This window comes from Poecilia reticulata, linkage group LG21 (assembly GCF_000633615.1).
Source record: "Poecilia reticulata strain Guanapo linkage group LG21, Guppy_female_1.0+MT, whole genome shotgun sequence".
Lineage (NCBI taxonomy): Eukaryota > Metazoa > Chordata > Actinopteri > Cyprinodontiformes > Poeciliidae > Poecilia > Poecilia reticulata.
In genome coordinates, this window is record NC_024351.1 from 9,313,644 (window position 1) to 9,327,950 (window position 14,307).

The following is a 14,307-nucleotide window of genomic DNA, read 5'->3' on the forward strand; positions in this document are numbered from 1 at the left end:
TTTTTTTTCCAATGCAGAAACTATGTTCACTCTTACTGCTTCCAGCAGTGTAAGGAGGAAAATCGTCAATTCGTGAAGGACTGGAAAGGCATCTTCAAACAATTTTATGTTAATCAACCCACATCATCTCCAGGCACTACTCACTTTACCACACAGTTCTTCAAAAGTACAATCAGCGATGGAGCCACACGTCTTCTGAAGAGTCACATCTCTGCCCAGGACGGTGAGAACACGAGAACGAGTAACTAGAGAGACCAAAATGCACTGAAAATTGACCTCAACACAATCAAATGTTTTTGAAAACAACACAGTTAAACTTCAAGTACCACACAAAAGGATAGCAAAAACCTTTTCATCAACTTTCTTTCTATTTTTTTTTAAATTGTATAAATCTATGGAGGGCTGATCTTGCCTAAATTGGCAATAAATATTGCTTCTAAAATATAAAAGGCATGAATTTTCCAACTTGTTTCATTATACACAAAACTTCCAAATCAATAGTGCAAATCAATAGTTGTTCAGAATTTTCAACAGGATTAATAAGTGGAAAAATGCAAGGAGGAAATATGACGAGGAAAAAAAAAGTATAATAAAAATGTCTGTAAATAAAAAAAATACTGAATAAATACAGAAAATGAAAAATGAGAACAAATAAAGAAAATAAAAGTGAACTAAATAAAACAAGATTGGAAATAAAATAGAAAATCACTAATAGTAATATAGTTAAATTGATACTGTTGAAATGATGCACAAATATGATTTTTTTGTCAAACTTAGTCTATTTCTGTATTTAAAAACAAAGACAAAAACAAACTTTATTGGTAGTTTGGGCCAAGCATAATATTTTGATGCTATATTTTTATTGCACTGATTTTGAATCAAAATTAACAAATATATGACAGAGAAAGAGTAGTAACTGGACACTCATCTAAGGTTGCCCAAAGAGAGCAAGACAAATTAGGTTATTGTGTGAGGGGGAAAAAAAGAGTTTTGCAGGTGTTTAGCAGAAAAAAATTTAATTTTCTGTGGCATCTTTAGAGGTTTTATCATTACTTAAACTGATCCCTTCTTTAGTCACTCATGCTAATGTAAAAATACACCAAATGTAGTCGTCACGTTGTGCTCCTCAACTCTGTTCTTTTGATTAAAAAAGAGGTATGGAGTGAGAATGATTGTTGTGGTTTGTTTTCTTTCATTTGAATTTGTTTACCTTTTAACAAAGCAGTTAGTCAGTAAATTTAGAGGTTAGCGTTGTGAAGGATAACATGAAGTACTAGGCCTGGAAGTTGGTTCATAACATATTTTTCATGGATCTGTGGGGCAACTTTGAGCTGAAACTGGACTTTATCCAGTAAGTGGAGTGGTGTTGCCTTGATATCAAGAGATGTGAAACTGATTAACTTGTGTTTTTTAGTGCTATTTTTTAAAGGTTGACAAACAAAATGCATATTGTCAGCAAAAACAAGAAAACTTAAAATATATATATATATATACATTTGTGGGCTGTAATCAATAACCAGATTTGTCATTCCCCAACATCATTTCCCATCCATAGTAGGAGGTGTTTAAGCTATTTTGGTTTACAATGCAATTGGAAAAAGTTGTAAATAAAATTGGGTGTCTTTGTCCAAATTTATAAGAATTTTAGATTGCTTGTTTATTTTTAAAAATTTTCTCATATCTTTTGTGATGAAAAAAAAAACTGGACAAACACATTAAATTGACTCACAATCGCCAAAATTTCAGAAGAAGAAATATCTTTTTTTAGCATGAGACCCAGTTAAAACTTGACAATTTAACTTCCTTACCACTCTTCTGTCTTAATGCCAGCTCCTCAAACAGTGCATCAAGGTAAGCCTCTGCTCCGGGCTCTCCTGTGCTGCACACATCACACACACACACACACACGCACGCACACGCACACACACAACAAAACCACAGGGGAAACAATTGGGTATAAAATTAATAACGCTGAAGTGGCTACATCAAACGCTGGCAGCAAGCAGAGCATTGGTGTTGAGTACTTAGCTTTTCACTCCATCAGCAGAAAAAAAATGAGGATGTTGGGCTCTAAACAGGAGCGTCAGCCTGTGAATGCATGTTAAAGTGAAACTGTGGAGGGTGTATGCGTGTGTGTTTGTTTGCTTGTGTTTTAACTCCAGGTAAAAGGGTGTGATGCTCTCTATTTACATGCACTTGAATGGCCCAAACTTGTTTGGCTGTGTGTGTGTGTGTGTGTGTGTGTATACACGGTCCTAACAGCGGATGTGTAATGAGGAAAATAAAAAAGTAGCTTTTAAAGCTCTGCCATTTTCTCATGTTCTATTGATTCCTTTCATTCTTTTCATGGCTCTTTCAAGGTAATGCAGGTCTTTATAAACCTCCCTGCCTGCTTCTGCCCATTTATACATGTGTTTGCCTTCTCTTTCAATCTTTTAAAAAAAGGGAAAAAAAAAAAATGTAACCACATCATGTGCAGAAACATTTCCTGTGCGTGAATGTTTGTGTGGAGGTTAGTGTCGACTCGCTATCAGACTTCTACACTGCCTCTGAACTGAGCTGGACTGTTAACATTAACACGATGCAACACGTGAGTCTTACAGGTGGTAAAGTTTTCCAGCTGCAGGCCTGTCCAGCCTCCTGTAGTCCATCCCAGAGTCCAGACAGACAGTGTGGCAGTATTTCTGTGCACAAACACAGGAAAACATTCTCTTAATTGTACTCATCAATGGAGTTTGCAAAAACAAAAAAAAAAAAATGTCACAAAAATGCAAAGATTTTAGAGTACACATTAAAAGTAGAAGAAAAAAAAAACAAGAGTAACACTAGTATTAAACAAATAAATCTGGGTATATAATTAGCATTATTTATGACCACATCATTAACTAAGAATTGTGTAAGAAGCAAAGGGAAGACATTTTAAACATAAATGAAAATATAAATTAAGATAAAGAATATATAAGAAGCATATTGACAACGGGGACCCTCGTCGGGTCAATCAGTGTTGCTTCCTAAGTGGACAGTTTGATTTCACAGAAGTTTGATTTACTTGGAGTTATATTGTGTTGTTTAAGTGTTCCCTTTATTTTTTTGAGCAGTGTATATACACACATCTTTTTCCAAATCTTCTCATTACGACTTCTAAAAAGAGCAAAAAAGCTGTTGCATTTATAAAGGTGTGCATAACCAAGAAGTGAACAGAAATAAAAAAAATTATCTAAGAGATAATTTTTTATCTCTGTTGTAAAAAGTCTTATTTTCAGCTTCAAATGTTTATTATATATCACAAATGTATTCTTTTGCCAAATTATAGCAAAAAAGATTTTTTCTAAAGAAGAGGAAAATGGTGAATCAGAGCAAATGGGTACATTGATGTTTTTCAGGTTAATTGTGGATCATACTGAACACAATTCAGTGTGATCCAATATTTATTGGATCATACTGAATTGCAATATTAATGCCATTAAGCAATAAATATACTCTCATCACACTTGGGTTTAGTTTTAATGACGCGTCATTAAAAAACACAAAATTCAGCTTAAAAATATTTTGACAACAAATACACAGAAAATGCAGATTTCGTGTTCTACGCAACTCTCATGTTCTCATTAAGAAAACATTCGTTTTTTTTAAGAACTTAATCAAAAGGTTGTTATTGAGGACTAATAGATTCAGCTTTTCATTATATATTTATATAATATTGTTCAGCTGTACAATTTTTGTAGTAAATATATATACTCTTAAGATTGGAGTCAGTGCTTTCTTAGGGAATAAAGAGCTAATAGTTTGAACAAATGAAAGTGACAGGACTATAGAAGGCGACAGGGTGACATGAACCCATCTACTGACAGCGCTCCTATTTTGTGTCACTGCTTTATGGTTTTTTGAGCCGAACTATTGTTCTGCAGCACTCCAGCTGAGGTGAACCTGTGAAACTTTTTAAAACGGTGTAAAACGTCAACAGGATTCATGTCAGGGAGTGCAGCGCAAACTATAATCATCATCGCCACTATTCTATCAAAGAAAAGAGAGGAATTGCATATCATTCCAGGCAAGCCATCAACGGCTGACTGAGTATCCTGCGACAGCTCCATTAAATTATGAAATCAGTGAATTTCTGCCACTGGCCTCCTTAAGCTGCAGGATAATTAGTAATCATCACAAAGCATGGGGACGGAAATACTCTATTCTTCTCCGCTGTCAACTTTTTATCTCCGTGTCCGCTCACACAAACGGGGTTCCCACTCTGAGCCAATTGGCTGAATCAGGCTTAATAACAACCTGACAAACTCGCCCTCCCTCGCGCACAAAAGGGAGGTGTCATTTCATCAACCTTCGGTGACCCCACCAACCGGTAAATAGTCGCTCCGAAAAGCAAAAAAAAAAAAGAGAGAAACTTGTCACAATTGCCGCCACATCATTAGAATCTCAGTTCGGCTTTTCTCCTGCCATCTTTCCACCAACCCACCCCCCTCTCTCTTTGTGAACCGTGTCTACCTACAGTAAAGACGGCTGACGGAGGTATAAATAAGAGAAGGGGAAAGAAGAAGGAGGAATGGAAACACAATCAGAGATGATGATTCCATTGGTTATTTATAATCAGATGAGGCTGAAGCCTTGCGGGTCATTACTTGATTATCCATCTTAAGGGGATTGTCAAGATCCCACTCCTTCAAGATTTCCTCCGCCTACACATTGTGGTCTTTCACCACCTCCCCCCCTCCGAAAACCACCCGCACCACCACCTTTCATCACACTCCTCTGACAGTCAGACTTCACTTTGAGTCTACTTTGCATCTTACTGTCTCGTCTTAAACTGTTTATTTGATTCCTAAATCCACCCGTTCTGTGAGAAAACACAGACCAGACACAACAGGTTTATAAACTTCTAAAACTATTAGTGGGTCATCAATAAGCATATGAAAATTGTAACGTTAATGCTAATCTAGTATTCTGATCAGACAATAAATGCAACAGCAACACTTTGTGGTCTCATGTCACTTAGTTTTAAGACATTTCATCCAAACCGACTTACATTTCATGGCTAAGAATAGGGACTAATCATTAAATTGCTAGTCATTGTCTTAACTATTAGTTAAAGTAATGCAATTACAATGGTACAACATTACAATGTTGATATTTATGGTAGTTAGCTGTAGACATGTAGCTCTGAGGTGCCACAAAGATATGAATATTTTTATAACTTAAATTGACTTTGGCCAAGCTTTCAAGAACTGCAAAGTTAAAATCAGTCTGAAGCAAAAAGTGTAAATTTTGCATGCATGACGTGTATGTTTTAGGGAGGTCTTTGCTTGGTTCCCTTATATTATATGAGTGCAATTAAAGCATAGTATAAGTCTGTACTATGGGAAAGGCAAGGTGGATACTAGAAATAGTAAAATGGAGTCTTTTAGACACATCGGTTGTTAAGTATTTGAACAACATGTCAAAAAAATGTTCAAACAAGATTTGTGAAAAGTCAGCATCTCTATGCAACCATTCGGGTTTCCCGAGATAAACCGTCTACACAGCCACATGGTCTGTTTGACAGTGACAGCATTTAGAAAAAGCAACATTTAGGAAACCATACTTGCTTTCCGACTTTAGAGTGTAATGACATAACCCAGATCCGAGGTCCAAATTGAATTAAAGCAACATATGAAGACATCTACATGCGTGTTTGCAAAGTCAGTATGATACACATCTATTTTTGGAAGTTTGGATTTAAATAACCCAATGACCACTCGCTGATGGAGATTACCAAAATGTTGGAGCTAATGCAAAAAAGTTTCCCCACTCAGACACCAGACATGAGAAACAGACTCTTCAGAAGAAAGTCATCCAAACACATGTAGCTCCAATCAAGTCATTGTCAGAGCTGTCCGCCGCTCTAACAGGACAGCCGTTTAGCATAAAAACAGAGTGGCTTCTCTCTTTCTTTTATTGGCTCTCCTTCCCTGTCCGACATATCTCTCTCAATCCTTCACTCCTCAAAAAGTTGCTTTTGAGTTTTTCAAAGAACGCGGTGCCATTGAGCCGCAACAAAAGCCAAGGATAGCTGACTATTGGGCCCTGATGAGGTCCACTCCCTCATTACCCGGCAGCAGAAAACATTTTATGCTTTTTCTTTTTTTTTTTTTTTGTTTGGCCTGGAGAATTGACCAAGCCTCAAAGAAATGCAGGGTGGGAAGGCTGAAAAAGAGATGAAGGGGGGCGGGGGGGCCTTGGGGTGGCGAGAGAGATGAGGGGAAAAGGTTGTAGTCCATTCAGCCCTGTGTGTCTTACAGCCTTCTGTGGAGGGGGACAGAAGGAAAGTGGGAGGGGGCAGGGACAGAGGGGTCGAGAGACAGAGAGACAAGGGAGAAAAGAGAGAAAGCTTAAAACACTGCCTTTATGCTGGCAAGTTCTCTACGACTCTTCTGACATCAAAGTGCTTTCACTAACAGGGGAGCTGCTGTGTGTGTATGGGGGTGTGCGTGTGTGTGTGTGAGAGTGGGCAAGCTGGGGGTGTAGCTGGTGATTTTATTCATTCCTCAGCAGTCTGGGAGGGGGTACGTGACAATGTGAACACCCTAATTACACCTAATGATCTGTTCCCTTAAAGTGTGACTGCCTTCGGCCGGCCACGGATTGTTCTGCCGGGCCGTTCTCACAACCTCCCCTTGCCTCGGTTGCTCCTCTTGGGGAAACATCCTTTGAGTTTCAGGCCTCGTGTTTTGTGATCCGGGACCCCACCGGACTCCACCGCCCTCAGCTCCTCTTGAGTTCTGCTGGCCCAAAACCGAACCAGCCCAAAAAGCCAGAATGGGGTGTGGTTCCTCCACCTGGCCAACAGAGGCTGGAAATGTTTAACAGCAGCCAACAAGGACTAAACAAATTGGTTTTATGTATGCCACTTTATTACCCTTATTAATGACAATAATGTTATTTTTGATTTATTGTATATTACAACATGCAATAAGTCTATCTTATATCATTATAATATATGATTTTAATCTTCAATGGCATTTTTCATTTCCGTTTTGAAGGTTTAACCTCAGATGTTTTCCAAGATTTGAAGAAATTTTTAGATTTCACTTCAAAGTTTTTTCTGACTGGAAGTAATACGAACAATTTCAGCTAAAGTACAGAGTTGAATCTGATAAAGCTGCTTTCATACATTTCCAGAACAAATCAAAAGTGTGGAGAAACCCAACACGCACAATTTGGCAGATTTTGAAAAATGTTCGCTTCTCACGGGGGAGCTGCCTTGAGCTATAACGACCCACCGTATTATTAAAGCATAAGGCTTTAATAATCAAAGAGATTGTGTGATTGGTCACATCTGACAGAGAAAAACAAAAATGACAAAATCAAACTGTCATAACTTGATCAATTGAACATTTACTCCAATTTAAGAACCAGATTTCATTTCTCACAAGTTTAAAAGGAGGGAAAAAAATCAATAGGTTTCTTATGGATTAATCAGATTTCAAATCGACCCAGAGGGCTGCTCTAATTCTGACCTTAAAAGTTCCACAAAACAATGGCTGCCATCAAATATCGAACTTGGTTCCATTTGAACTTGTAGGCCTTCCTGCTCTTTCTCACCAAGGTCTTTGTGGGAGAACCACATCGCTCCCATTCTTCAATTAGTCTCTGTCAATCTGTTTTGTTTGTTTATATATATATATATATTTATATATTTTTTTCCAATCATCAGTAACTGCTCAGCACATTGCAATTATTAACAATGCCACGCACGAATAACGGGGAAGGAGAGCAGATCAAAAGAAGGGTCAACGAGAGCAGGAAACCTACAGATACTCCAAGTTGGCTCAGGGTTGTCGTCATGTTTTTCCCTCTCCCTCCGGCAGCTTTGTGTGCGGCTGTAATCGAACAAGCGGAGGGGAGAATAAAGTCACTATTCTGCTACCAAAATGCAGAGACCTGACCTTGGGTAAGTAAAGCCTGCGAGCGGAACGAGATGGTAATGGAATAAAGAGAGAGGATAGGAGGGTGTAGACTGGATGGGTGATGAAAAGTGAAGTGGAGAGGGAGGACGGCTCATGAGACAGAGAGAGAGAGAGAAAAAAAAGTGTCTTAGTTACAATACTGCCTGTGTCCATTAAAGAAGAGCCCCCAAACCCTGTATTTTACACAAACCTAGGCTTTGCCATGGCTACATAGAAAAAGGATCGCCTGAATAGATTCTCTAATGGTCCTGAAACTGTCAACGCACATCTGCAAAAACCAGCTAAGGACGTTTCAAACCAAGAAAACTTTATCCGTTCCACGTGTGACAGGTAAAACTGCCTCAACTACGCTTGATCTAATGTTTTTGTCGCTGTCAGATGAGGCAACTGGATGTTTGTGGAGAAAAGCAAAGGGGTCCTAACTAATCAGAAGTCAATGGCTAAATAAAGACATCGACTCAGGCGGAAGGAGGTGCTAGATTAACCTTTACCACTGGGGCTCAGGTGATCAGGATCAGAGGTCAGAGGGCTATTTTTCACGACTTAACGCCCTCATTCTTTTTTTCACTCGTTATAGAAATGATGCTGCAGCCCACAGCTCCAGCCGTGATCTGCAGACTTCTACTCCCTGCAAGCATTAATTCAATCTATTAAGGGTCAGCTAGTTAGCCTGCATCACCTTGCAAAAGCACGCTTTAACATTGCAGGGTAGGCCGCCAGAGAACGAAAAGGAAAAAAAAAAAAAAAAACGACCCCAAAAAACCAGATGGTTTGACAAAAGGGGGAACATGGTACCCAGAAAGAAAGGAGGTATTCTGGGGCAGGGAGGGACAACAGGCATTCAGGACCTTGATGAGGGTGGATTAGAGAGGGCAAGGGTGCTGCTGGGCGGGGAGCAGGGTAACTCGGAGACTTCCCATGTTGAGTGATTACGTTTATGTGTTTTAAGCTAAAGGATTTTTTTTATTGTGTTGAATAAACGTTTGTGTGAAGCGGCTGATTAACCCTACTGATGCCGATACATAAAAGATCTGTGTTTTAGGCGCTTACGTTGCAGTTCTGTACCTTTACATGTTGGAAGATATCAATCTTGCTGAATTTACTGAGCCAAGTTTATCTTCAGAACTATCAGTACACTAGTTCAACAATATGCCTTGGTGTTCCAAAAGCTGGTTTGATGACATTTTTTTAAAGATTGGTCTCATGTGATGTTCTAATATTCTGAGACACTGGCTTGTTTTTTTTCTCCCCATTTCAAGTTTATGCTATACTTAGTGTCGTTCAATCATGAAATCCCAACAAGTAACATCAACACTGGTGGTTGTATTGTGACAAGATAGAAGAGATTAGATATTTTGCAAGACACCGTAATTCAAAAATATTGCACAAATACAACTGATTCCTAAATGAGAAATCAGATAAAATCAGGTATTGACAGAAATTGTCAGATTTTCAGTTTGAGGTGTCCTGGTGCATTTTATGTAATTAATGCATTATGCCTAACATGTCTATCATGGAGTCAGGAAGACTCAAGCTCTGTTATGATCAACATCACTGGAGGTGTTCAAAACACAATCAGTGAATGTAGGAAGATCTTCAAAAGGAAACTGTGTCTGTAGTTCAATAAGGATATGAGAGACGGAGAGACTTTCAGCAGATAACCATGAGGCTGAACAGATTACAGTAAAGTATAACACCTTTATTCCTAAAATAAAGGAATCACGGCTCACGACAGGAAGGCTGCAATAAAAATTTCACATTTCTGAAAATACTTAACAAAATTAATTTGTTAAGTATTTTACAAAAAAGAAAGAAAGAAAAAAAAGGAAGAAGCTGAGTTTGGATATTGGCCCTCTGACTGCTGCATCTCCACTCTGAAGAGAGAAGATTTTAAAGCCATCCCTTTGCCGGCAATAACACTGTAGGCTAAATACCAATAAAAAGTGTAAGAATGCTACCCTCCTCTGTTGCAAAATGCATGACAACAAATTATTAGGCAATTATTTATGATCACGATCACTCCAAACACATCAATGATCATTTGATATGCAGGCAGGATAATGATGCGACCTGCTTAAATTGCAAAGTAGATTTGTTTTAATAGAAAACGGCTAGCCGTCGCCTCACTCTCTCCTTTTTTTTGTCCTCTCTCTTATCCCCTACTTTTGAAATGCAAGGAGTGTGTGAGTCAGTCACTCAGCTCGTTCACCCATTCACATTACCTGTCCCATCCCTCTCCCTCTCTCCTCCTCCTCTGTGAGTGTTTCAGTGTGCCCTGGCATGATCAAAGACAGCTTTGTGACGCCGTGCGAGGCATCCAGGAAGCAGAGAACATCAAACCACAACTCGCATCAGGACATTCACAGCGGGAACAGAGGCACACGTGTAAGGTGTGCAGTGTAGGTGTGTGTGATAAACAAATGAATAAATTAGAAAGACAAGAGCGAGACAGAGGTGACTTTGTCTCTACCTTTAGCACGCCGATGAAAGGTAGGAAGGTGTCCCTCTGAAGTCCGTTTTTGTACAGATCTGAAAGAGGAGGGAAGGGCTTGCATGAGAGCTGCTGTTTAGCCTCCTAATAATGTCATTCCCTCAATACAGATTGGCAGATAAATTGGCTATTGATGAACTGAAGGATGGGTGGGGAAGGCGCGACAAAAGGGATGGCAGGACCGGGAAGGGGGAGAAAAATGGATTTCTGCACCGGCAGCGGTAGCAACATAAAATTCATTACATTCCCAAACAATGGTGGCGAGAGAAAGGACTGTCGCCTTTTCAGCGCGGACAATGTCCACAGCGGCCGGCTGAATAGAGGTTTCAATTAGCTCGGCTGGAACAAATTAGATCTGAAGTAGCATCCTGGATAGACAGATAAAACAGATAGGGATGCACACAACAAACAGGCACAAAGACACAGAGTGAGGCGCACACGGTGAGGCTCAACAAATGCAAACAAACGCCGATGTTGGGCTACAGTCTGACATCACATAATAAATAAACCTCACTTTATAACTCCTGCACTGACGAATCGATGCTGTGAATGACACACGACTATTAGGGTTAAAAGAATAGAAATCAATATTTTGGGCCTCAATTAACTTGCTTTGTTGACTAAGTTAATTGAAAAAATATATATATCAAAGATCAATACAGCTCTGCTGTCTGCGCAGTAACTATGACTTCTGCCGTATTGATTAATTAGAGAACGCGTGATGTGTTAATTAGTGAGATTTTAAGAGGTTTGTTGCTGGCATTGATTTTCCGATGCCCATCAGCAAGAAAGCTAATGTCCTCTTAAAAAAAAGACCTCAAGCCATTCAACATGTAAGATTTAAAAAGCAAGCAGAAGCATGCAAGGAGTCATAAGGTTTTAGCATGATCTGTAATCTAATATAAAACATATTTTAATAAAAGGGAATAAATAGCATTTCATCATGTTCAGGATTCTAGCTCATGATAAGCACATTTTTATTTCTAAAATTATAAAAGGCATTGAGAATAAAATGTCACACTACTCAAACTCTGGCTGTGCATATGGAGGGAGTTCTCCACCTAAACATCACTTTAAACTAATGCTACACATACAAAGAATGGACAGGAAGTCAGATGACAGCAGCTGACAAATGCCTGCTTGGTCATTTAGCTCAGACACAGAAAAAATTGGGGATACACAAGCAGGAGGAAAGCAGTTTTTGATTAATGTGATCTGCAGACACCATTAGTTATTTTGTACTGACAAAGGGCACAAAAATTAAAAACCACAGAAAAAAGAAAGATTTACTTGGCTGAAACTTTATGCTCACAAACAACATCTTAAGTCACGTTTATGGTTTGGGTGTTTTTTAATGTTTTGATTGCTCCTTATTTTAAATCCTAGATTGCACAGCTTAAATGAATCAAAAAGTGTTTCCAACAAAGAGCTTTTTTGTTGGGATAATAGAAATTTGGCTTTTCCTTATAGACTGCCTAGATTTGCTGCATAGATTATCTTTCTGTGCCACTAATAAGCAACCTCATATCAGTTTAGCATATTCCTAAATAATTTTTTATTTGTTTAAAACTTAAGATTTTTAAGTTTTCTGGCTCTAAAAAAACAATATTGTCTCGTTGCCTTTTAATAGATGCAACATTTTAATCTACATGTGCAAACGATATTTTGATCAAAGTGTTTTCATTGGCAATGATGATGATCACAAATGAATATTTAATTTATACATCCAACTCTTGTATCCCACTGAACTTCTTCAAATCAAAAACAAAAAGACAGAAACTCACTAAATTCCCCTCCTGAACTCATTCAGGGGCTTTTTGATGCCTGAATCTCCACATCAATAACGACAGAAAATGTATGCCTTTCAAGCCCAGTTGTTTCTCTCGGCTTTTAGTGCTCCATTAACCTTGTAATTAATACCAAGTAGGCTCTCTCTCAAGTTTGCCTGCTTTGGCGCTTTGTTCTTAATAGCTGGCAAATATCAGAGATGTGCGCCTTTGTATAAGAGAGCCATCTTGCTGCCACCCACTTCACTTAGGGGCTCTGAGACATCAACATCTTCCCAAAGAAAGAGAGGCGTCAGACAGCACATCATGCATTTATCTCCACCTTGATCACCGTCTTGCTAATTCTTCCTGGAACTGGCTGTAAATGCAACTTCAAAGGCTTTTAAGAAACAGCAAGCTTTCCAGATGCATCAGCTGCCCCTCCCCTAAATTTGTGATGAATTGCTTTAAAGAAGGAGGCAGTTGATGTGGCCATGTAACAGTAATTGATTCTTGTTGTTAGGAGAGATTACATAACTAATACTTTTTACTTTAATTGATTATTGATGCTGTTGGAAGAAAGAAGAAGGTCTTGTGGGAATATTCCAGATGTAAATAATAAGCATGGTTCAAGATGTCCAGTGGACCATTTTGATTGACACTTGAACTGGAACTATTAATGAGTACCCTAATAACATCAAGTACGAAACTTCTTTGATTCATTACTTATGCAATTTATGCAACTGCAACAGATGGATTCTTTTTCACAAGACATGTTTTTGTTTCAACCAGTAATAAAGTTGTTGCTTCCATTAGCGGCATGTTCTTCTTGTTCTTCCTTCACGTATAAAGTATCCTTAAGTCAATTCTTCTATGTCAGCAAATCTGTATTCTATTTGCTGGACAAAGTTACGGACACTGTCTTTGCTAGTATTTACTTTGGAAACGGTTTGTTCTTTGGAGTTGTCAAAAACTACTTCTAGTTTTTTTTTTCCTTTGGAAAGCACTCCCAACTCCCCTGTCTTCTCAGCTTCTAGCCAGTCAGATCTGCTGAAAGTTTCTTCCTATTAAAAAGAAATGGTTCCTCTCCGATGCTTACCAAGAATGATTAACTCCTGCAAGGTCATTAACTCAGTGAAACTAATTGCTCAACTAAATATAATTGTGTTTTATAATTTGAATTAAATTTGACTGCATTTTTTTGTTTTTGGTAAGGAATAATTTCAAAAGAAGTTGCGCTGAATTGTGGATACAAGTAGGGCTGCACTTTATGAATATATCATCAGAGCAAGATCAGTGTGTACAATACTGACATCACAAAGGACTGCAGCATTTGTTGGCTAATGTATTCCAACTGTTAATTTTACATGCTATCATGACTTTTTTTTAGCCAGCTGGACAGAGTCCCATGACAGCAGATGATACACAGATGACAATGCACAAAAGGCCAAAGGTCACCAAGTGATGGAAGCACAGGTGAGAAAGAGAGGAAAGAATAAAAAATAAATAAATAATAGGAACATATTGCAACTGATATAGTCATTGCAATATTTCTATAGTCTTAATGCCTTTGTGGTTTTTTTTCCTTTGTCCAAAAAGATGCTTTGGACACATGACTGGATGACAGAACCTATGTAGTGCAGGCTAATTTTAAAGATACTATCTGAGAAAAGTGCAGACTTAGGAGTGCTTCAGTACAAGCACAAACATCTCTTGTTGGACATTATTTGAACTGCTATAATATAAATTCAAATCGTGGCTCATAAGGGGAGGTGACAAATTAAATATATGACCTGAATAAATTAGTGGACAAACACAATGCATCGACACAGGTGCAAAGCATGGCATAATTCAGCAATTAACTTCCAATCACGCTCTGTGACACGTCTAAAAAAATACTAAACATGGCCAGCTGATGCTGGTTTTGTTTTAAAATGGTAGGGAGAAAAGATCTGAGTGCCTTTTGTGTTTATGGGCCCAGATGGCACAGACTCAGTCACTGCTCAGATGGCTGGTGTTTCAATAGGAACGGTGACTAAAAAGGGACATCTGCATTAGGATCTATGAGAGGTGACGAAGAAAATCACAATACAAT

The 14,307-nt window shown here is 38.5% G+C and overlaps 1 protein-coding gene across 2 annotated transcripts in view; it reads right to left on the reverse strand.

Annotated features, from left to right (window-relative positions):
- The window catches only part of afg1lb (AFG1 like ATPase b), a 30,425-nt gene that overhangs the window by 3,401 nt on the left and 12,717 nt on the right, over window positions 1-14,307 (reverse strand). For both annotated transcript variants that reach the window (XM_017302203.1, XM_017302204.1), the window contains exons 8-11: window positions 10,426-10,484; window positions 2,602-2,684; window positions 1,809-1,879; window positions 145-245 (exon numbers count right to left, since the gene is read on the reverse strand). In XM_017302203.1, the coding sequence (XP_017157692.1) occupies window positions 145-245; window positions 1,809-1,879; window positions 2,602-2,684; window positions 10,426-10,484 (314 nt within the window). The remainder of the gene's footprint in view (window positions 1-144; window positions 246-1,808; window positions 1,880-2,601; window positions 2,685-10,425; window positions 10,485-14,307) is intronic.